At 27.6% G+C, this 23373-nt stretch overlaps 10 protein-coding genes across 10 annotated transcripts; 3 read left to right on the plus strand and 7 right to left on the minus strand.

The window, feature by feature from the left end:
- Positions 1-182: 182 nt before the first annotated feature.
- On the minus strand, positions 183-1353 carry T551_01977 (uncharacterized protein; the record flags this gene model as incomplete). The annotated part of the gene is made up of 3 exons (XM_018374240.1): positions 183-607; positions 651-958; positions 1004-1353. The coding sequence occupies 3 exons, from the start codon at positions 1351-1353 to the stop codon at positions 183-185; spliced, it is 1083 nt and encodes a 360-aa protein (XP_018229594.1).
- A 238-nt stretch (positions 1354-1591) lies between these two features.
- Positions 1592-3597, minus strand: T551_01978 (uncharacterized protein; the record flags this gene model as incomplete). Its single annotated transcript, XM_018374241.1, has 6 exons — positions 1592-1993; positions 2053-2513; positions 2560-2722; positions 2768-3181; positions 3208-3477; positions 3532-3597. The coding sequence occupies 6 exons, from the start codon at positions 3595-3597 to the stop codon at positions 1592-1594; spliced, it is 1776 nt and encodes a 591-aa protein (XP_018229595.1).
- Positions 3598-3844: 247 nt separating this feature from the next.
- Positions 3845-5331, plus strand: T551_01979 (ubiquinol--cytochrome-c reductase subunit 2; the record flags this gene model as incomplete). The annotated part of the gene is made up of 4 exons (XM_018374242.1): positions 3845-4102; positions 4159-4333; positions 4379-5205; positions 5248-5331. 4 exons carry the CDS (start codon positions 3845-3847, stop codon positions 5329-5331), a joined length of 1344 nt encoding a protein of 447 aa, XP_018229596.1.
- A 105-nt stretch (positions 5332-5436) lies between these two features.
- T551_01980 (uncharacterized protein) lies at positions 5437-8230 on the minus strand (the record flags this gene model as incomplete). Its single annotated transcript, XM_018374243.1, has 14 exons — positions 5437-5601; positions 5647-5769; positions 5814-5981; positions 6024-6222; positions 6270-6460; positions 6510-6608; positions 6652-6843; positions 6889-6954; positions 7001-7471; positions 7521-7754; positions 7795-7911; positions 7957-8024; positions 8072-8161; positions 8203-8230. 14 exons carry the CDS (start codon positions 8228-8230, stop codon positions 5437-5439), a joined length of 2211 nt encoding a protein of 736 aa, XP_018229597.1.
- A 140-nt stretch (positions 8231-8370) lies between these two features.
- On the minus strand, positions 8371-12465 carry T551_01981 (DNA-directed RNA polymerase III subunit RPC2; the record flags this gene model as incomplete). The annotated part of the gene is made up of 14 exons (XM_018374244.1): positions 8371-8413; positions 8467-8748; positions 8797-8896; positions 8943-9559; positions 9602-9681; positions 9726-9806; positions 9850-10209; positions 10252-10523; positions 10566-10694; positions 10742-11094; positions 11140-11625; positions 11672-12061; positions 12112-12266; positions 12313-12465. The coding sequence occupies 14 exons, from the start codon at positions 12463-12465 to the stop codon at positions 8371-8373; spliced, it is 3501 nt and encodes a 1166-aa protein (XP_018229598.1).
- A 708-nt stretch (positions 12466-13173) lies between these two features.
- T551_01982 (uncharacterized protein) lies at positions 13174-13817 on the minus strand (the record flags this gene model as incomplete). Its single annotated transcript, XM_018374245.1, has 6 exons — positions 13174-13201; positions 13231-13321; positions 13441-13470; positions 13570-13600; positions 13641-13724; positions 13788-13817. 6 exons carry the CDS (start codon positions 13815-13817, stop codon positions 13174-13176), a joined length of 294 nt encoding a protein of 97 aa, XP_018229599.1.
- Positions 13818-14026: 209 nt separating this feature from the next.
- T551_01983 (uncharacterized protein) lies at positions 14027-17270 on the plus strand (the record flags this gene model as incomplete). Its single annotated transcript, XM_018374246.1, has 13 exons — positions 14027-14323; positions 14364-14384; positions 14431-14816; positions 14861-15000; positions 15045-15127; positions 15173-15541; positions 15584-15863; positions 15910-16080; positions 16124-16290; positions 16334-16447; positions 16492-16644; positions 16689-16826; positions 16872-17270. The coding sequence occupies 13 exons, from the start codon at positions 14027-14029 to the stop codon at positions 17268-17270; spliced, it is 2718 nt and encodes a 905-aa protein (XP_018229600.1).
- A 529-nt stretch (positions 17271-17799) lies between these two features.
- T551_01984 (uncharacterized protein) lies at positions 17800-20262 on the plus strand (the record flags this gene model as incomplete). Its single annotated transcript, XM_018374247.1, has 3 exons — positions 17800-19510; positions 19554-19730; positions 19772-20262. The coding sequence occupies 3 exons, from the start codon at positions 17800-17802 to the stop codon at positions 20260-20262; spliced, it is 2379 nt and encodes a 792-aa protein (XP_018229601.1).
- A 528-nt stretch (positions 20263-20790) lies between these two features.
- T551_01985 (uncharacterized protein) lies at positions 20791-21618 on the minus strand (the record flags this gene model as incomplete). The annotated part of the gene is made up of 5 exons (XM_018374248.1): positions 20791-20868; positions 20916-21125; positions 21178-21380; positions 21425-21550; positions 21597-21618. 5 exons carry the CDS (start codon positions 21616-21618, stop codon positions 20791-20793), a joined length of 639 nt encoding a protein of 212 aa, XP_018229602.1.
- A 599-nt stretch (positions 21619-22217) lies between these two features.
- On the minus strand, positions 22218-23065 carry T551_01986 (thioredoxin peroxidase DOT5; the record flags this gene model as incomplete). The annotated part of the gene is made up of 3 exons (XM_018374249.1): positions 22218-22552; positions 22595-22759; positions 22801-23065. The coding sequence occupies 3 exons, from the start codon at positions 23063-23065 to the stop codon at positions 22218-22220; spliced, it is 765 nt and encodes a 254-aa protein (XP_018229603.1).
- Between the last annotated feature and the right edge of the window lie 308 nt (positions 23066-23373).

Here is a 23373-nt window from a genome sequence, read left to right on the forward strand (position 1 = left end):
TATTATTTTTCAAAATTTCTATAATATTTGAAACTAAAATATTCTTATCTAAAAACTTTTTATTTTGATATTAAGAAAATATTGTAATTAAATATTTTTAATAGCATTATTAATCCTATATTTGAATGTTTTATAGCAATTCTAAAAAAAATATTTTTGCAGTTACTTTGTCTCTTCCTATATTAATTGTCTGGATCCATGTTACTTGGATAGGTATATTGATTTTCTTGATCAGGAATTTCTGTTTTCTTTCTATCCTTACCTATTATAGCAATTGTTGTTCCAGTAATAATTAAAACAATTCCGCAGAAACTCCAAACATCAGGAATATTCCCCCATATTAATTTATCATAAATAAGAGAAAATATTATTTGTAAATATACAGTAGCTGATGCACGCCCAATTTTTTCTATTTGTAATCCTTTTGTAAGTAAAACTTGAGCTAAAAATCCTGAAATACCAATAATAGATAACGCAAATACTTGAGAATAATCTAAAGGTAAATAAAAAGGAAGTTTAAGGAAAAAAATAACTAAAAAGGCACCAATTGATGAAATCAATGAAAACCATAAAACCGATTCTAAAGCATCTATGTGATTACCTAAGCCTATATAATATTAGTCTCTACAAAAATAACATTTATTATATACCTTTAATAATTATATAAGAAAGACATGTTCCCAGAACGCCAACTAATGACGTAAGAACTGGTATTACGTTTGAATTTGTAGAAGACATTGTTGTGTCAGATGAAGAATCTTTATTAGTCAATTTATGTGAAAAACGACTATTCAAAATAAAATCAGGCTTTGTAACGCATAATACGCCAGAAAAGGATATCAATGCAGGATAAATATCAAAGAAATTAAAGGTTTTGTATAAAATAGGATGCGCTAATAAATTTATAAAAATAGGATTTAAAAAAAGAAGTGCAGTGACATCTGAAAGATTTAAATGGCTTGAAATTTCATTAGTTAAAACACGTTTAATTTGGTTAATTTACTGTATTGAATAGTAAACACCACAAAGTCCAATAAATCCAAAAAGACTTCGAAGAAGTAAAAAAATTTTGGTCTTAAGATCTGTATAACATCTGGATGATGTTTTTGAATATCTATAGTATATGATTCCCAAAACATAAGTTGGAACCATTCGAAAAAGAATAATTTGAAAGGTACTCCATGGTCGAATAGGATTTTGAGATAAAATTTTAACACAAACATTCATTGTTGAATACAATGGCTGAGAGAGTATTAGAACAGTAATTCCATAATATTTATTAAAAAATAATCGAATTTTATTGGAGTTTGTTTCAATAGTATTATTTCCATGATTTATAGCCATTTTTTGCATTTTTTTTGCAGAGAAAAAGGAAGTAAAACCGCTTCTTAATATTCTTAAAGTTTCTTTAGTTTTTCTGCCCTAAAAGTCCAAAATATTTACCTGTTGTTACTCATGAATTTTTTAATTTTTAGTAAGTTGATCGATCTGATATGAATTAGGTTTAAAGATAACGTGATAATTAAAATATACATAAAATATTAAAATGCGTATTTTTTATTACCAATATAAATATAAACATGTTATTGAATTAATAGTCTCTTAATATCATGACTATTCTATCAAGTCGGAATATTTGTATTAAAATTTTTTCTTCCATAGCTCTAACATTAATTAATTCTTGTTGTTCATTAAGTGGAAGAAGCTCTTTTTCATGTTCTTGTACATCTGTTCTTTCAATTTTCACTAATAATTTTTCTCGTTGTTTCAGCTCATTTTTTAAATGTCGATGACAATAAGATATTTCTTGATAAATATTATCTATCAGGATAGATTTTGCCCTACTGAACTTGTGAAACCATAATAGAAAAATACTAGAGGGTAGTCTTTCAGATTTACGAGGGATTTCTTGAATATCAAGAGCACCAACTTCTGTTAACCCCATAAGAATAGGACGAATATTTTGTTGTTTTAAAAAAGCAATAGAAGCAAGCTTGAAAATGTAAATAATAAAGAGTAAAAATAAAAGAAACATGCCTGTTTTTCGTCAACTTTTCCCTTTTCACGAATAATTCGAAGAAGTCTTGTAGCAACATAACCAAATCTATGTTCAATTACTTCTTCGTATTGTAATTCTTGAAGTAAATGAGACATTTGTTTATAGTCCACTTTCCATTTTCCAAAGTGCTTAGTTTCTACTTTCAAAAGAAATGCGTATGAATCTTTAGATAAAGCTTCAAGGTGCTGAATAATATGTCTTAAACGTTCTCTATAATTTATATCTTCAATTCTGTTAATATCATTTTCAAAAAAGTTATTAGAAAACTCATTGATATCAATCATTGTACTATCTGAAATCTTCTCTGAATAATAATTATTTAAAGATACATTTTCTTTTTTAGATACGTTTTCTATAGATTGAGTTTCATTATTTAGGACAGTAATGAATGTTTTAGATAGATCTATATCATTTGGTAATGTTTCTAAAATACTTATGGTTGCAATTGTATCCGCTTAAATAATATTTATAAATTTATTTATATATTAACAAAAACATACCTTCTTCACAACAATTATTACTTTGAATTTCAAGCTGCTCTAATATATGTTGATACACTTGCGCTGTCACTTTTCCTATACGATTTTCTACAAGATGTAAAAGATCTGCATTGCGATATATATTAACAAATTTTTCATGATTAACTCTTAGAATAGCTTTTTCCTAATTTAAATATAAGAAAATATAGTAGAAATATAATATATTTACATCTACAATATAAGTCAGTTCGTCTGTTTTTTTTTGTTTTTTAAATTTTCGCTCAGTAGAATTGATATCTTTTTTTACTAATCCTAACTTTGGGTCCATTTCTTCATCTTTTAAAATCTGAAGACGCTTTTGCATATTTTTCAATGCTTCTTTGTCCCTTTTTGCCTCCCCCATTCCATAAAAACGAAGTTTCTCAAGTTCTTCGTTTTTTAATTGATTTTGAAGATCATACTCCGGTTTAATTTGATGAGGCAAAACAACTCGAAGATATTTTTGCTGCAACATTTTCGTTATCGTAGATTGAATGGATATATATGTTTTGCTATTCTTGTTTTTTGATGGGCAAAATACATTATAAAGGTTGTGCACTTTTACTTTTCCATAATAATGAATATATTTAAGAATCTCACCAGCCTTTTTCTATTAGTTATAAACAATACATAAGAAAGACATTTTCTTGCTTCGTTTGATATTTTTTGAGAAACAATCAATATCTCCTTTCCATATCGTAATAAATTAAGAATTTCTTTCCATGTTGCTTCATAGTATGTTAATTCACAAAGACCATCATATGTTGTAGAAAAAAGCACAAAATGATGCTGTATTAAAACAACAAGAGCTTCTTTAACAGATTTAGGATGCAATTCCGATATTTTACAAATCTCTGAAAGTGACAGTCTGCCATGAAAAAGAAGTGTTTTAACTGTTGTCTAGGCAATTATATGTTAAAAAACATACTGATCTCCAAAGAGAACGTATCTTACTGCTACTACTGGTCCAAAAAAGTCATCTATTATCAAACAGCAAAGCTCTATAGCGTATTGAGACATTTCAGTTTATTTGTATTAATTTCTTCATTTTTAAGCCAATTTTTTAAAAAAGAAAATGAAAATATATCTTTTCTTCTGTAAAAAAAATCTTTCCCGTATTATTTTTCGTTTAATTCCCCTTCTTTTTATCCATTTAACAACTAATACAAAAATTATACTTTAAAGATCGTATGACAGTTAAACGTTCGTAACTTCGAAAAATCATTTGCAAAATAACGAGCTAAAAATATCTAAGAAATACTTGTTTATGGTTCTCTTAAAAGCAATTTATCATTCAAAAACCTTTCCTAAAGCTCGTTTTTATCTATTTTATAGGTCTTTTCAAAAAACTGCGTCAAAAATCAACGAATATACGAAATTTTCATTGTCACAAGCCAATGGAGTAAACGTTATTTCTAGAGACTTAGGAGGTTCTGGCACATCTTTATCTATTATTATACGTTCAGGAAGTAGATATGAGCCTATCCCAGGCCTTGCACATTTGTTACAGCGTTTTGCGTTCAAAGTAGTTTGTTTTTTATTATTTTAAGGAATTGTCTTTTAATAGTTCTGAATATATAGAATACGGAAAGAAGATCGTCATTACGGATTGTCCGGGAAACTGAATTGTTAGGTGGAAATGTTTTTTCTGATATTTCTCGTGAATATTTGACACTTTCTGCCCAATTTCTTCGTGAAGATTTGGCTTATTTTGTTGAGCTGTTGGCCGAAGTGCTAACAAAGACACGATATAATGGTTTTCATTGTTATTAGAACAATGTGCTTATGCTTATGGCTGCAGTATACGAGCTTGATGAGACAGTATTACCATATGCTTTAGCTGAAAACAGAAAACGTTATTTTACACCCACTATGTTTGGATTTGATGCACTGCACGAACTAGCATTTCGTCGAGGACTTGGACGGCCACTTTTAACAAACGAAAGAAATTATGCTACGGTCGAAATGGTTAAAAATTATGCTGAAAAATCATACGTTAAAAACAATATTGTCGTTTTGGCAACAAATGCAAATCAATCAGAGCTAGTGGATCTTGTAAAAGAATATTTTGATATTCTTTCACCCGGAAATGCAGCATTGTCTCCTAAAAGTGTTTATTATGGAGGCGAAAATAGAATACCCTTTAAATCTCCTATAGGTCATTTTTTGATTTCATTTCCCAGACCAGCTGGATTTGTACCTCTTTCTGATGAATATTTTTTATTAAGTTATTTACTTGGTATGGGGTCTCGAATTAAATGGTCATATGAAAATTCTCCTTTTGGTAATATTGAAAAAAGTTTTTCGAATGGTACTACATTACTGTCAAATAATTTTGAATATTCTGACATGGGATTATTTTGTATACATGTTTATGGACCAGTTAATACACTTGAGAAGGCTGTTAAATCTTTTGTTGGGACACTAAGATCTATAGTTAAAGTAATTAATGATGAAGATATAAGAAAAGCTATTTCTCAAGCAAAATATTCATTATTGGATTTAGATACTAAAAGAATTAAAGTACACCAAGATATGGGTTTCTATTATCTTTCTTCTGGATCTCTTCTTGATTATGAATCTATTATCTCTCGTATTGAAAAAATTACTGTGACTAAAATGAAATCTGTAAGCATTATTATGCTTTGAATATATGTAATTTATTACTAGGCTATATCTAAAATGATTGAAGCAAAACCGAGTGTAGTTACGATTGGGGATACGACTCTTTTACCATACTATGATGAACTGTAAATTTATAAGGGCAATTATATGTTATATTGTTAGATACACTTATGTACAATGTATTTAGTAATGATATAGTTTGAAACCAAATGAATTGTCTCTTACAACAATATTTCATGATTTTAATGCCATAGATATTACAGGAAACCATGAATGATATTTATAATTTATGCTAATAAATGCCTGTTTACATAAATCAATGTTTTCTGATACTTTTTGCAGCATTATTTTACAAATTAACTCATTCTCTGTACATGATTGTACAATATTTTTTATATCCTTTTATAATTATTAGATACATGATTATACAAAATGTGTTCTTACTTCCTGGAAAGCGTCATGACATAGAATGGTGTTAGAAATTCTAGGATCAGATTTTTTTATTATTTCAAATATAGTTCTTGCTTTTAAAAATTTTTCTAATATATCTTCAAGCAAATGTAAAATCTATAAAATATTAATATAAGTAAAAAAAGGCATGATAACAATACCGACATATTTGATATATCAGATTCTTTAGTAAAAATTTCATAATCTAAAAACTTTGGTGTTTTTAAAGGTAAAAATGATTTAAAGCGCTGTTTATACATAAAAGATTCAGGCACTTGTTGTTTATTTGGCGGGCGAATAAAAGAAAAATGTTTTAAAACCAAAAAAAGCTAGAATCAAATTAATAATTCAATGATATTTATATTCCTTACTTTATAAAAAGCATTACACATTAATTGTAAACCTTTGTTCCAATCTTGGTCAAATTTTATTTGTTGATTATTTGAAGCAGTAATATTTATTTTTTCAGAAAAACATATACTTGAGATTTTATTTTCAAAAAAAGTGTCAAAGGAAACAACAATTTTGTTTAAATGGGCTAAATATGTTCTTAGTAAGTAATCTAAATACCTATTAAAATATTTATTATAAAATTTATATTTTTCTATAAAAGTTACCAATATATTAATGATAATTCATGCGAAGAATGAAGTTCTAATTCAAATCCTAAAAAACAAATTAAAATCATTGTTTGCAATTTTTCATAAAAACACCAAGATGAAAATATGTATGGAAATGAAAAATCGTTAAATGCTATATTTGATTCTTTAAAGAAATACGATTGTAATTGTATATCAATGTTTTCTGCCTATTGAGTATTATTAAAAAATATTAATATATATATATATATTATATACTTCTTCTTGCAAAGATTCTAAATCTAAAACAAGTTTACAAAAATTCCGGCGTTGACGTGAAGGATTATGACACATTATACGAAAAATATTGACATAAATCTATAACAGTTAAATTTAGTTTTCAGTTGTTAAATAAACCAACTATACTAGCTGTTTTAATAAAATTATTTACTGAACCAAAAATAGAATGTTTTAAATCATTATAAATTTCATATAGTTGGTTTAGAACAGCAAATAGTTGTTTTGCTGGAGAATATATTTCGGATATGGAATCGATAATAAATTGATCAACAGGAAATTTATTTAAAATCATATTATTTGAAAAAAATATTGACTAGTTTCAAAGTTAATAAAAACTATAGAGTTATCGAAAACTTACTTGAAGCATTATTCGAATAAATGGACTTGAATTTGGTTTTTTAGTTCTAAAATATCTAAAAAAATTCTATAATTATAAATTATAATATATAATTATAAATAGTAGATATTACCAAGATATTTAAAGGAGTTAAAGAAGATACCTTTTCAGTGCTTAATAACAGTATTTTCCGAAAATCTCTGCATATATCTTCAAAGTTATTAAATGCAACATCTATTGGGAAAATCATTATGGGTCTAGGGGGCATTGTTGTTGAAAGTCTGGCTTGAATAGAAGTAGAAAAAAAAATATCCATCTCATTACCAAAATCAAGAACTGAAATATCTTTACTGATAATGTTTACAATATATTCTAAATTGTCAATAGCATCAATTTCTGAGGATGAATCCAAAGTACGTAAGAAAGCTAGTCTAATTTTTAGCCTTAGCAGGATAGCTTTGATATATTCTTGTTCTTTTTTTTGAAATTTGTCATTATGGTTATCTAGCCAAGATATAGAAAATTCCAGCAATTTTAAGGCATGAATTGTATCGATATGCTCAAGTAAAGATAAACCAAAATTATTGGAAGATATCTCTTCCTCCTATTTAATTTTATTTAAAATATATAATGCAAAAATAAATTTTACTTGCCTCATAAAGAAGGTTTTTATTAAACATTTCACTTAAAATTCCACACATTTTGATAGAAGTAATCATAAATGGCCACAAAACTACATCCATTAAATCTTTATAAATTGATTGACTTTCTCTGTTTTTTAAATAAAAATCATTTATATTAATAACTTCCTGATGCTCCAATAATTTTTGAATAAATATATTTGTAAATACAGTCTGTGATAAAAAATATCCTGATTGCCAAGACATCTTTCCAATTAGTCAATGTTGAAAAGTTATTTATTGTTACCTCTGCTGCAAACACTTTGTCCATCAAACCAAGTATCTTGTATGGGTCTAACTCTGTATTAACATCCCAAATAGGCTCATCACTTTTCAATCCACTGTCCATTTTTGGGTCCATCATCTAAATCCTTCTAAATTTTAATTTTTTTACTAGACCAGTTCTTACTTCAAGTGCACTAATCGAATCCTCCAAGGAAAAGGATGGATGATGCACCAATTCTCCCAGAGAAAGATCTATAAATATACACCTAATTATATAAATTGATATTTTTTTAATATACCTTTTATTGCTGAAAAAAAAACATCTGTCATATCTTGAAATACTGGTGTAACAGAATGCTGAAATACCGTCGACTTAGACTCAGACATATCTACAAAATTAAAATAAATAAATAATTTAAAGACACAATACCGTCATTAATAGCATTCGATGACAACATCTACTGATATATAGGAATAAATAGTCTATTTACAATTAAAATAAGATATACTGAAATCGATCGGTACTTTAAATATTAAAAAAGGTTTATTCGAAAATGAAATGTAAGAAATAAAAAACAGAAAAAAATAAGGAAAACTATTAAAATTCGTCATGTAGAATTAACTTAGGTATAATATTCATTCTAAAAAGAAATTAGAAAGAAATTAAATGAAAACTGATAAAGAGTGTTTTTACGATATGAGTTCTTGAAATAAAAGTTTAGCAGCATAAGGAATTGTAAGTTTGACAACATCTTTTGTGCTTTTACAGCGGTTACACCAGCCTTTGTAACCTATAAGACCACATGCTTCACAAATATCGACTTTAAATGCATCAGATGATAACATTAAACGCTCAAGAAGAAGTTGTGAAGCGCCATATGCAATTAGACAGTCTCTTTCCATCTCTCCTAACCGCAAACCACCATCTCTGGACCGCCCTTCTGTTGGCTGTCGTGTTAGAATTGCTCTTGGACCTCTATAAATAAACGATCAGTAAAAAATGCTATATTTTTAAAAAAACTACCTTGCGCGTGCATGCATTTTATCAAGGACCATATGTTTTAATTTTTGGTAATAAATAGGGCCAAAAAATATGTATGCTTGAAGTGATTCCCCTGTTATTCCTACAATATTTGTAAATAGTAATTTGTTAATTGACTATAATATAACCTGAAGTAAGCTCATCTTTTCCGGAATATGAATAGCCATTTTCAATTAAAATTTGACTCATATCATCTATTTTACTTCCTCCAAATGCTGTCCCATATTGTAATGTTCCACTTAAAACGCCAGCTTTTCCTGCTAGAAGCTCAATCATTTTTCCTACTGTCATACGAGATGGAAAACCGTGAGGGTTCATAATAATATCAGGTGTTATTCCATTTTGATCAAAAGGCATATCTTCTTGTTGTACAATAAGACCACAGACACCTTTTTGACCATGTCGTGAAGAGAACTTATCACCAAGCTCAGGTCTACGAGTTTGACGAACTAAACATTTTATAAGTGTCTGATCTGAATCAGTAGTAGTTAACATTATTTTATCAATGTATCCTGGCTCAAATGATTTGTATATCATAGGACTTGCTTTCCATGATAATTCATGCTGTTGAATCCTAGTAGCAATTGTATTATCATTTGCATTTGTAGGTATTTGTTTGTTAATATAAATTTGTCCTGACTCAATTTTCTCTCCAACTCCAGCAAGACCATCTTCCTCTAAAGCTTCGTATTTCCATGCTACATCTCCTTCTTCATTTCTACTAGGTCCTTCAAGGCGATCATATCTAAAAATTAATAATCACAAAAAACATAAAAATTAAACGTACGATCCATTAGCATAACGTTTAATAGTTGTAGCATATTTTCTTATAACTTGGCATCTACCAAACCCTCTATCTATACTTGCCTATAAAATATTAATAATAGGATATTTTAATATTAAAAGTATACTTTGTTTAATATTAAAGCATCTTCTATGTCATATCCCGAAAAACTCATGACAGCTATAATTGCATTTTGTCCTGCTGGAAGCTATATAATATTAAGCTTTAGATATTTTTCTCAAGAAAAAAACCTTGTCATATCCTATTAAATCAATTGTTTTTGTTTTCACAAGAGGTTGTTGAGGATAAATCATTAAATATAATAAAGAATCAATTCTTAGTAATTGGTTCCATGCAATAGCTCCAATAGCTTGTTTCCCCATAGCACATTGATAAGTATTTCTAGGAGATTGATTATGATGAGGATATGGTATTAAACCTGCTACTGCTCCTAATATAGTAAATGGTTCAATTTCCAAATGAGTAGTTGATTCTGAAATCTTATTTTCGTATATTGATATATAACTGTCATTTTCTTCATTAACATCTAAATATTCTACTAGACCTCTTTTTAAAAAATCATCAAATGTCATTTTTCCTGCTTTCAAAGCCTAATAATAATTAATTAATTAAAAGTGATTATATATAGATACTTCTAAATGTTGTGAAGTTACTTTAGACTTCCCGTTTTCTACAATAATTAATGGACGACATATTCGGCCTCCATCAGATGCTATATGTACTGAGGAATAATGATGATTAATATGTATACTAATGAATTCTGATATTTGTCCTTTTCTACGAAGTTTTCGAAAGTTTGATACAAAAATTGTTGGAAAACGTGTAATTCCAAGAATTATTCCATTTAAATAAATAACATATGTTCCAGGAGCATAAAGTTCATGTCCAGTTATTAAACTTATGTCTTTTTCTATTAAAAGATATAAAGAAAACTATTAATATATACCTTCTGTTCCAAGAACAAAAGCTAATTTTTCTATTGGCTCTTCATCATTATCAGTAGTTATATGTGTCATTAAAGCCAGATTTTTAATTAAACCACATGATTCTCCTTCTGGTGTATCAGAAGGACACACTAATTTACATTATTTATAACAAATAGTAAAAACATTGAATATTTACACATTCCAAATTGAGAGGGTTGTAAAGCTCTAGGCCCACTTATTTTTCTCGTTTTTTCAAATTGACTAGATATTCGTGTCATCATTCCAAGTGCACTAATGTAACTTAAACGACTTAAAACATGAGTAACGCCTGCTCTTTCCATTTTAAATCTTTTTAAAGACCAATTTCCAGTTGATATAGCTCTAATCATTCCAGATGTTATATGATCACCATGTATTGAAATTTGATTATACGCATCGAATTCTTGGGTTCTATTAGGTTTTTTAAGTACTTTGTCAATATTTAGTTTCAAATTTCGATTAAAGGTTTTAAAAAGATCCTCAAACAAAAGAGAAAGAAGTTGTCCTGCACTATAAAAAAAATTAATTATATAATAATTTATTGCTATATAATACAGTTCCAAACGTTTATTTCCAACATAGTCACGATCATCTACCATTTTTGGATTCTTTATAGCCATTAATACTCTTCTTGTCATAATTGCAAAGTATATTATTTTGGGTCTAAAATTTAAATTCTCTACTGGAATATGAGCAAGAACAATAGCAGCTAAGACTTCTAAAGCTTCTTCAGAAGGAGGCCTTCTTTGAGAAAGTTCAGAATTCTTTCTAGAAATTTTAACTCTAGCACCTAAATATTCTAATGCTTGCTGCTGAGTGTATATTTTAAGTTTAGCACACTCTTCAATATTAATAGCAAACATATCTTGATAATTAGGGTCTGAACCTGCAATAAGTTCGAGAATCTCTTGATCTGATTGAAATCCCATTGCTTTAAATATTAATACAATTGGAACATCTTCAGCAATAGAATTATGCTTAAGATATATCTTTGCATTTTTAGTTAATACATATGTTTTAGACTTACGTTCGTGTGTAGAACTAAAAAAAATTATATTTTTTTATTATATTTGTTTTAGAAGTTTACCTAATAACAGATGCTTGTACTAAACCTTTTTTTGGTTCTGCTTCAACAATAATACGATTTTTGCTCAGTTGTTCTTGTACAAGAATAACTTTTTCTGTTCCTTTAACAATAAAATATCCTCCTGGATCAAGTGGGCATTCATTCATTCTTATAATTTGTGTTTCTGTTTTGTTAAATAAAATACATTTATTACTTCTTAACATAATAGGTAAACGACCAATTTGAACGCCTTTTCGTCTTACCACTTGTTTTCCTCTTGTATATTCAATATCTACCATAATAGGTGCGGAATACGTAAGATCTCTTAGTCGACATTCATGAGGTGCGATTGAATTATTAATTGCATCTTGATCTTGGCGTGTAGGAAATCCAACTTGAATATCAATATATCTACAAAAATGAACTCTAATATGAAAATATTAAGAAATTGTAATAATTACTTTAAATAAAACCATGGCTCAACATCACTTATTACTTTTTCATTAGCTTTAACAATTTTCTTAAGATCTACATCAACAAAATAATTAAAAGAATCCGTGTGTTGCTTAATGAGTCCTTTAACTTTTAAAAAAGCAGGTAATAGATGCCATTTATCCTAAAACAGTTCACTATTATTTAAAAATACACCAAGGTTTTTGCACCTCTAAAGTATTAACTGGATCTATTAAAGATTTTTTGTTGAATTGAGGTTGCAATAACATATCAAATGCTTGGTTAATTCTTCCATGTTTTTGTGTTGATTTAAGTTCTTTTTTTGAATTTTTGTTTAAACTTTCTATTTTTTTTTTTATCATGATTTTTTCTTGAATTATGCTAATCTTATATATTTTAATTCAGAAAAAAAACTTATTATCCTTGAATATATAGAATAAAAGCAATTATCCTTTTTTTTAAACATATTATTTAATATTTTTTGATCATAAGATTTTATTTAAAACTAAAAAATAAAGAGAATCAATGATTATTTTAATTTTAAAAAAATGTTTGTATACAAAAACTATTTGTTTAATTTTAAAAATAAATTAATAAATTATATATTTTTATGTATTTCACGAAATTGTTTATTTTTCCAAAATTTCTATATTATTCAATATGCATTATAAGGGAAAGTATTCATATGATAATGTTTTTATTAATTGTATTTCTATATAGATAGATAGATAGATAAATTAGATAGATAGGTAGATAGGTAAATAAATAGATACTTTGTGTTGATTAATTTGTTATTTCATAGATTATTTTTATTTTATTTGTAAATGTATTTAAATGTTTTTTAATTTTTTATAAAATATAGAATATTTATATTCATTTAATGTTTTTTTTATTAATAAGACTATTTATATAAAAGTATCTATTATTTATTTTCTATTTAGAATATATTTTTATATAAAATTATTTCAAGATAATAATTTAAAATATAAAATGTAAATATTTTGAAACATACACTGCTTAAATTAAACATTACAATTTAATACTTTTTATATATTCATTTTAAATCATATTTATAAATCGATTATTAAATTTAGTTTTCTATGTAATTTTTTCAAAAAATTTAAAACGCTATATTTATAAAAATATTTTCTTTAGAATAATTATTTAATATAAAATTATCTGTATGTCTATATATATTAAAGTATTTATAAATTAGAACTTAAAATATAAAAAATTTTAATTAAACAAAAAAAAAAATTTTAAATACATTTGTTTTAAAATTATTATCAAATTTCAATTAAAAAAATAAAATATAAAAAAACAATATAAAATATTACTTTCTAACAATAAAAATGCATGAAAATATACTTATATATTTTACTCTATATAATTTTTAATAGATTTACACTAATATCGATCCTCCAGAAATAATCTATATATAAGCAATTCTATTTCAAACAAAAAACTGCTTTTGTATAAAAAAAAGAAATTTCCTTTCTTAAAAACACTTATTTATTAAATATAGACATTTTTATACAATATTGACACATTTATTTAGATATAATAACAATTGAGAAGGATGCCTTAAAATACTGCTCGATGAACTTTCGACAAACCTTAACTAACATATCAAAAGATAGATTAAATTTCAATTGTATTATTCAAATATTTAGAAAAAAGATACTATAAAGTTGAAGAAAAGAGTAGATTTCATTTTTTTTATTTTTATAAAAGTACCATAAAATAGGCGGCATTTTTTAAATTTTAAAAAAAGGTAAAAAATGAAGAATTAAAACACACATTAATGAATATTGCATATAACATAAATATTACCTTATATATGCTATTTAAAATTATTTTTTTTTCATTGTGTGTGTTCTTGTTAGTCATAAAACTAATATTTAATCAAAAACAGACAGAAAAATGTCTATTTCTTCAGAATCACCTAAACATGAATTCAATAAGAAAAATAGCATAGGAAACTGTAATGATGCAGGAAAAAACCAGGAACTATCTTTTCTAAATGAATATATTACAGGAGAGCATTTGTCAGTCTCATCTCCTTTTAAACATAGTTTTTCCCTATCATCTTTCAATACTTCCAGCCGTGAAAATGTGTATCAACATAATTCAGCATCTGATTTTCCTGTACATAGGCATGAAAAAAGTACAGGGAACAATTACAAACGTACAGACTATCCTTCAGAATTATCTCTTTCTGTAAAATCATATCTTTATAATCTTTTCTAATATTTTTTAGGCAATTAACAAGACACATGTGGTACAATATTTTTAAGCATTTAAATGATTTGTTTAAACTTTAATAGCTTGAAATGAAGCGTCAGCAATACGAGTTACAACGTATTGAACATCGTAGAAGATTTGAAAAAGAAATGAAATTACTAGAACTTCGTCAAAAACGAGATGAACAGGCTCTTTTAGGTTATGATGATGATACAGTTGGAAGTATGTCAGCAAATAGTGCCCCTAATACACCTCCGAATTTACAAATACCTTCTGATACACGTTTGTATTCTACTGCTGTACCTAAACTTACTTCACCTTTGCAATTTTATGAACAGTTTCACAATACAGGACAATTAGCTACACCACCATCAGATGATAACTCGCGGTCTTCACAGTTCTCAGAATCGCGTAGAGAATTAGAGGAACATGATCTTCTAAAAAACCTTACTATTAATCCTCATAATAGGTATTTGTGATTACTAATATTAAATAATTTAATTATTTAATTAGAAATGATAAAAATTCTTCAACAAAACAAAGAAATGATGAAAATCATAATATTTTCCATGACAATTTTTCAAATAATGATGAACAATTATACCCGTATCAAACAACCATTTTTGAAAATGATGCAAGAAACAAAACAGAAGGTATTTACGCCTTAAACAACTAAAATCATATATTAATTATCAAGAATCTTTTGTTAAAAAATATTTAGAAATGAATACTAACGATGATTTTCCAATTTTAATTAAAAGGAATAATTTTCCTGGAATGGTTATATTCTATACACAATACTAAATATTTTTAATTTGCTAATAGTTTTCTTCATCAAATACTACTTTTGACTTGACGCATCCAACACATGAAAATTCTCATGCGAATTTTATTGGAAACGAACCTCAAAGTATATCGAAAAATAGCAATTCAATATATTCTCAAGATGTGACTAATAATAATTGTTCTTTTTCTTTAAAAAATGAAAATCTTGTATCACCTAAATTTCGTTGTATGGAAGAAAAAGATTCATCTAATCATAATTTGCAAAAATCAATGGATATAAATTTTACATCCTTTGTACCAAAACATCAAAACTCTCTTTCAGCATCTCATATTTCTAATACTTTTCAATATTTAAAACCAAAATCAGACGAATGTTCTGAATCTAAACCATCTAACAATTCTAATCATGTAATTTTATATTGCATATAATATTTTTTCTAAGCTGTTTAGATATCTCGATCTCAAGGTTCAACTGGATTTTTGCCGTCAAATACCAAGTCCTCTTTAGATGTTCCTATTCTTCCATCAACAGTTGTCTCTCCTTTACATTCATCTAGTATATACGGACAATATGGTATTATGAATCTTCCTTCTTCATATCAGTCTACAACATATGGTACATATCCATTTTATGCAATAAATAATCAATCGTCAAATGAAACATCTCAAACATTTTTCACATATGGAAACAATAGAGGGTCTTATCATAAAAAAAATGCAAATTCTGATGGTATGCATTAAATAAGTTATAGATTCTTGATGATTATGTGTTCTAGGAAACCGATTTTCAGGAGCAGCATTAGAAACATTTGTAGGTGAAATTTACTCTCTTTGTAAAGATCAACATGGTTGTCGATATCTTCAAAAAAAACTCGAAGAACGTGATCCTCGAAGAATATCAATGATTTTTATAGAAACTTATCCTCATGCTATAGAGCTTATGACTGGTAATTTTTTTTATTTAGATTTATCATGTCTTTAAACATATAGATCCATTTGGTAATTATTTGTGTCAAAAACTTTTAGAACATTGTAATAACGAAGAACGTACTACAATTATACAATCAGTTGCTTCCAGTCTAGTTCCTATATCATTAAATATGCATGGAACTAGAGCTGTTCAAAAAATGATCGAATATCTTTCTACACCAGAACAAGTATTCCATTATTTCTAATTATACAGTATTTGATTAGTTTTAGATAAAAATTGTAATTAATGCATTAAATTCTAGTGTTGTTACTTTAATTAAAGATTTAAATGGAAATCATGTTATTCAAAAATGCCTTAATAAATTATCTAATGATGATATACAGGTTGTCTTAAATATAATTTTTTGTGCATTGATTTACAGTTTTAGTTTATATTTGATGCTATTTGTTCTAATTGTATCGAAGTTGCAACTCACCGTCATGGATGCTGCGTTCTTCAACGTTGTATCGACCATGCATCAGATTCTCAAAAAGTACAAATTGCTAAAGAAATTACAAATCATGCTCTTAATCTTGTTCAAGTATAAAACTAAAAATTTATACATATATTTTTTACTATTTTTAGGATCCTTTTGGAAACTATGTTGTTCAATACATTTTAGACCTCGGTGATGCTAGATTTAGTGAGCCTTTGATTCATCGATTCATAGGAAACATTTGTCTTTTGTCAGTGCAAAAATTTAGTTCCAATGTCATAGAAAAAGTAAAAATAATTTATATTAAATATAACAATTCTAATTAAAGTTAGTGTATAAGAATGGCAGAGCCACCAACACGCAGCTTATTGATAGAGGAACTTCCTAAAAAAATAGGGAGTTTGATACGGGACTCATATGCTAACTATGTTATTCAAACATCATTGGATTATGCAGATTCTACTCAACGCAAACAACTAGTTGATTGTATTCTTCCATTGCTTCCATCTATTAAGTCAACTGCTGTTGGCAGAAAAATATCTATGAGAATTGAAAAAAATAATAGTTGTAATGGAAACAATATCGTTTCTGAAACATCTAATAACTCTTCACAAGAAAACCTAAATCATCGTGCAAATGATTTATTATCAGTTAATGAAAATACACATACTTATTTTCCAACATTTCATCGTTTTTCGGAGTATCATAATCAAGAATATTCGTTAATGTGATTGCCTTTAAATATGGTTTGTTTTATTGTTATAGCTTGCATTCTTTTAATTTATATATTTGCATTGCATGATTCATTAACAGTTAAAAGGAAAATATGATTTATTAAGAGAATAGTAACTAGGACTACACCTATATATTGTATATAAGAAGGGTGATTTAATTAATATGATGTATAGCTTGGACTATCCTATATATTTTAATTATTGTTATTTTATGTTACAATTAAGTATGATTCTAGTATTAAAATAAATATATAACTTTTCCACTTATCTTTGTATTTCAGACTATTTCTTTTAATTTCAATATTACAACTTTCTAATTTAACCATAACCATGCGGTCCGTATTTCAAGTTAAAAAAATTAAAAACTCAAGATAAAGAACTACAATTGCTAGAAAAACAAATAAAAATTACAAGAAGCAACTATAAAAACTTATTTAACTAAAATCATTTCCTTTTATCTTAAAAATATAACTTTTTGCGTAAATTTATAATAATTATAGGCAAATGCTTTACTAGAATCTAAAAGATGAAAGATAAACAAGTAGAAGTGTGGGATGATGATGGAGATCTTTGGGGAGATGTGTATGATGACAAAGAAGATATTTTTGATACTCCAGTTATGCGAGATAACAAGGAAGATGGATCTTTTATTGATGAAATAATGGCAAAAGATATTCATGAAGTTATGGAAAAGGCAGAACGTTCAGGCATTCCTTTACCACGAAATATTACACCCTCAGCATTAATGGGTGGTACCATTCTTCGTTTAGGAACTCGGAAAACAGGAGTGACAGTAATGGATGATTGGGGAGACGATTTACAATTAACACAAGCTATGTTAAATGGGAAAATTACTCCACGGCCAGTAACAGTGGAAGATGATGATGTATTTAAGGAGATTGACGATTGGTCAATAAAACAACCAAAACCACAAACAGCAATTCAAAAGAGACTTCGAGAAGGATTGCTTCCTCGAAAAAGTACAGAACCATCATATACTACGCAAAATGATATCTCAGATGATGCGTTTGAAGGAGATTTTGATATTCCAAGTGATATAAATCATCTTCGGATTCATCATTCAGTCGGAAAAATACCACATATGTCGTCCATGTCTCAAACACTCACTTTGGAAAGTGATAACGATGATTGGGGCGACTCATCTTTAGGAATACGGAGTGCTGGTGGGGACTCCCGATCTGCACGTGCATCTGTAGCATCTAGTTTGAGTCCATCTATGAGTTCAATTACATTAAGTGAAGACGAAGGTATTTTGGATGGAATCGAACTTCCATCTACAGCATTAGATTTACAAAAAAGATTCGATACATTCAAACAAAAGAAAGTAAATGAAAATATACTTAAGGATAGTCAACCTTTAAAAGAAGACTTTTTTACAGATATTGAAATAGATGAAGATCATTTTCTTGATTTTTCAAGGAATTTAAATTCTAATATTAACATTGTAAGGCATATGACAGTAAATGATACATTAAATCTTCAAAAAAAACCTCAAGCAACAATCAAGTTTGCATCCAAAACATCTCGTATTCCGCAACCTATTTTTCCATCAATCAAAGCAAATAAAGAGAATGCATCTAAAACACCATATTCAGGAATTCGTACATTTGTAAATCAAGAAAAAATAATATCTAAAAAGCCTTCTTTAATGAATTTTCGAGATACAGAAGAGGATTTTCATATTATGTCTACTAAACGATCAATGCCTTCTTTACAGACCCAAAGCTCATCATCATCTCAACACGTTTCACCAGATAATTTACGACTCAAATCAAATTTATATAATGCATATCATAATCAATCTAAAATTGCTTTAGAGAATGGTTATTTAAAGACACATTCAAATACTTCTAACACATCTAGTTCACGGTACTCGAGAGGAAGTGATGATTTTTCCTCAATGATTAATAGAATTCCGCGTTATGTTTCGCCTACTAATGCTTCATTAGCAAGAGGTGGCACATTACTAAATAAATTTCAAAAGTATGCATTAAATAAAATTTCACAAAATTATTCACCAACTAGAATTATAACTCGTCCACGAAGGTTAACAAATTTTGGGGATGGGACAGAATTAGATGCATTTGATGATTTGCCAATATGTCCAGCTATAGAAAACAAATATTCAGCAAAAGCGCATAAAAAAGAACAAGCAAAATATAAAGATACATCAGATGCACAATTAGCTTCTACTTTTTCAAAAATCCTTGAAATAGGTATAACTTCTAAAAAAAATAAGTCAATTAATTGTCTCTTTAGATCAATATAGAGACAAAGAATTATGTAAAAATACAGCTCATCCTATGATTGCTAGACAAAGTAATCTTAAACATAGAACTTCTATACAAGCATTTCCTACTAAAATTAAAATAATGAAAAAGAACAAACAAATGCCTACTCTTATACGTAATTTAAATTCATCACATATTCCTAAAGGTTTTTTTTTTATTTAATCATTATTAATTAACATTTATTAGTTATTGGGCAGATGAAATATAACCCTCAAACACGAATTTGGGAAGGCAATGAAATAGAATTACAAAAGTTTGATCTAAATACTACATCCCCTCCACGTCCTGCACTTATTTCTCATGTTTCTGACAAAAAAGGTATTCAAGTTGTTGGAAATATGATGTTTGATCCTCAGAAAATGTGTTGGGTTAAAATTGATCTATCAGCAGAAGATGAAAATGACCCATTTGAGGGAATTAATGACTTAGTTAGTAATGACCCTCTTATTTTTTTTGATTCTGCAAAAAATTCTAAAAGCTCTTTATCGAATTCAAATTACCTAGACACTCAAGATTTTGTTGTTGGTGAAGAATTTGATGTAGGCCCTGGATTTATTCGAAAACAAAGAGAAGAAGAAGAACATTGGAAAAAAAATATGCAGGGTTGGATTAGATCAGGTTTGCCAAATCGTACTCATTTACGAGAAATTAGAGAAGTATCTTTGAAAATTATTTAAATTTTATTTTTTTAATATATCATATAGATAGTTATAAATGACCAATAGTGTTAAATATTAATTACTTTATACGATATCTTTTATTAAATTGAGTATAAACATTGTTTTTGACTAGTTATAAACTTTCCGATCTGAAAATAGTCCTAAAACTAGTAATTTTTAAACATTTATAAATAATATTTGTAATTTAGTTTTTTAACATATTTTTGCAATATAGAGATTCTAAAATGTAAATTGTTTATGTATATTTTTTATTCAATATAATTAGATTGATATACAAGGCTTATATTTTTGAATTAAAAACAACTAGGATATAGTTAAATAGATGCAGTTAAATAAATATTACAATTGAATTTTAGGAGCTAAATTGTATTCCGATGTAACAAAAAAACAATATTTTATATTACAAAAGTATTTTATTTATACAACTTGAAAACAAACATCATATGAAAACCCGTTTTAAAAGATTGTCTAAAAGATGATGATATAAACAATTGACTAGGTTCGATTTTGAAAAAATTAATGTAATCAAGCTGGTAATTCAAATTTCTTCCCATAAAGAACTTTGGTATAATAAAGCCAAAAAAAGTCTGCGTATAGTCCTGTCTAAAGCTATATTAAAACACCTAATAATAATATATTATTTGTTATACTTGAATAAGACCTGCGATAATGGCAACTACATCATAAAAACCTTCTACGATATATCTATAGATCCAATTCGGAATATAAAGTGCTCTGTATAGCCCTAAACAAAACAAATAATGTGTTGTTAAATTTTCAGCCTCTCCAGTCCGTTGTAACATTAATAATTGTGGAAGAATAGCAACAGATTCAAGCCAGATGCTAAAACACCATGAAATCTTTTAAAAACACATTAAAAACACTTGTCTAAGAAAAAAGGAGATCCCTTACTTCAATAGGTGTATATACGCCTGGAAACAATAAAGCTAAAATAGCAGCAGCACCGATTAAATATTGTATTTTAAATGTATCAATATTTGGGTCATTTGTTGGTTTAAAAGGACCTTTCATAAGATAAATAATATAGTTTTGACTTAAAATAAAGAATATCTTCATGCACGTATTATAAAAAGATATATAATTCAGGAACAAATCTCATAAAACTTAAAAACAAGAAACAATATCAATCATTATTTACCAATATAACGAGTAAAATAAACCATTGAAAACAAAACTTGTGATTTAAATGAAATACCAGAACATGAACGCGATTTACGAATTTTTTGAAGAAGAATAAAAACACTTGCAAGATGTGAAAAATCACCTAAAAATTACCATTTTTTGTTATTTCAAGAAGAAAAAGAAAATACCAAGTAATCTAAAGAAATTCATAGCTCAAAATATCTTTTTTAGAGCTTTTTGTGTTTTTTTTTGGAGTTTTTAACAGTTCAAAATGAAAGATTTTCTTTTGAAATGTCGACCGTAAAATGGCTAAGAAACATCTTTTTAATCTTAAGGAAAAAAAATATATATAAAAGAACTAAATGATTTCAAATGTCCCGTTTCTACTATTTACAGACTGAAAAGGATGTATCAGTGCATATTTCTGAAATTTAAAAAACTATTTAAAAGCCTATAATTAGGTGCAAGAAAAGTATGTTTTGATATATATAAACGCTATAACCGTGTTTCACGCAAAATAAATCCTATATAAAACAAAGGTATGGAAAAACTGGATACGACTTCAATTTCTAAATAAACAAATATTTTGTTATAAATTGCTGATTCACCGTATCACTCTTATAAACCACATTGAAAAGCATGTAAGTGTTGATCATTATCATCTGCATTGCCAAACAATTAAGGATATATTCGTATTATGTTTCATCCTTCTTAGATTACAATAATTCCAAATATGCATAATATTTCGAAAAAAATCACTAAATAAAAAGAGATATTCTATAGAACTATTTGAATATGTCCAAATCAACTTACTCTGAAATTTTTGCCATTACTTTTTCAACACTGTCCTTAGGCGATACACCAATTTTCATATCAGACAAAACCCCACCTTTATTAAATATCCAATGGCTTCGTGCAATCTTAAATCCAGATTTAGATGCACCCAAAGCCCCAATCAACTCTGCCTTGGGGTCTGATAAAAGATGATACGGGAAATTCTGCTTTGTTTTAAAAGCCAACTGTGCTTTCGGCATATCCATACTAAGCCCATAAATACGGTAATTTTTAGATTCAATTGTTGCATAATTATCTCGAAATCCACACCCTTGAGCAGTGCATCCAGGTGTTGATGCCTTTGGATATGCTACAATGTCTCAATTATTATAGAAATTGTAGAAAAATATACCAAAAATAATAACAGGATACTCATCTGCTATATTTTGAATATGTACATCCTCTTCCAATTCATTTTTTAATATAATATCCGGCAATGTATCACCCAGCTGAATAGGCTTTAATATCCGACGTCCAAGAATAACTGACGAGTCAGAGGTTGCACTAGACACTACCTCTGTAATTATTAGCAACAAAATATAAATAAAAAGACAAAACTTTTCTTTTCATGCTTTTCTGTTGCATAAGATGTTTTTGTTGCATGTGCAGTACGTTTAGTACGTGCAATAGAAGTACCACGTACTAATGACCGTCCTGCTACATCATGTGTTGATGAAGAAGCATTCTGAGTTTTTTCATATCGAGAACGCTTAAATGATTTAGAACGCTTAGTTTCTTGTGTCTCTGTGCTCTCATTATGCTTGATCCGCTGAGAACGTCGTGGAGTTTCTGGATGCTCGGCTGGTTTACGTTTCAAAGGCATTGTTATATCAAATTAGTGTCCTGTTCACTCCAAAAAATGATTCATACTAATTCTCTTATCATGTACCGTTGACACCCGTGTGTATTGCGGATTATTCATTATTATCTTTGCAAATATATATTAATTTTTCTACTCATAAATATAGATAGAAAAAAGCATGTTAAGATAGAGAAAAAACTCAAAATATTCAAGAATTAAATATCACCGTTATTTTCCTATATTTTATTTGTAATTTTTATCAAAAAAAGCTCTATTATCCTCTAAAATTCTTTTCTAAAGACGCTTCTGCACAGCCGCGTGTTCACCTA

This window comes from Pneumocystis jirovecii (assembly GCF_001477535.1).
Source record: "Pneumocystis jirovecii RU7 chromosome Unknown supercont1.8, whole genome shotgun sequence".
NCBI lineage: Eukaryota > Fungi > Ascomycota > Pneumocystomycetes > Pneumocystales > Pneumocystaceae > Pneumocystis > Pneumocystis jirovecii.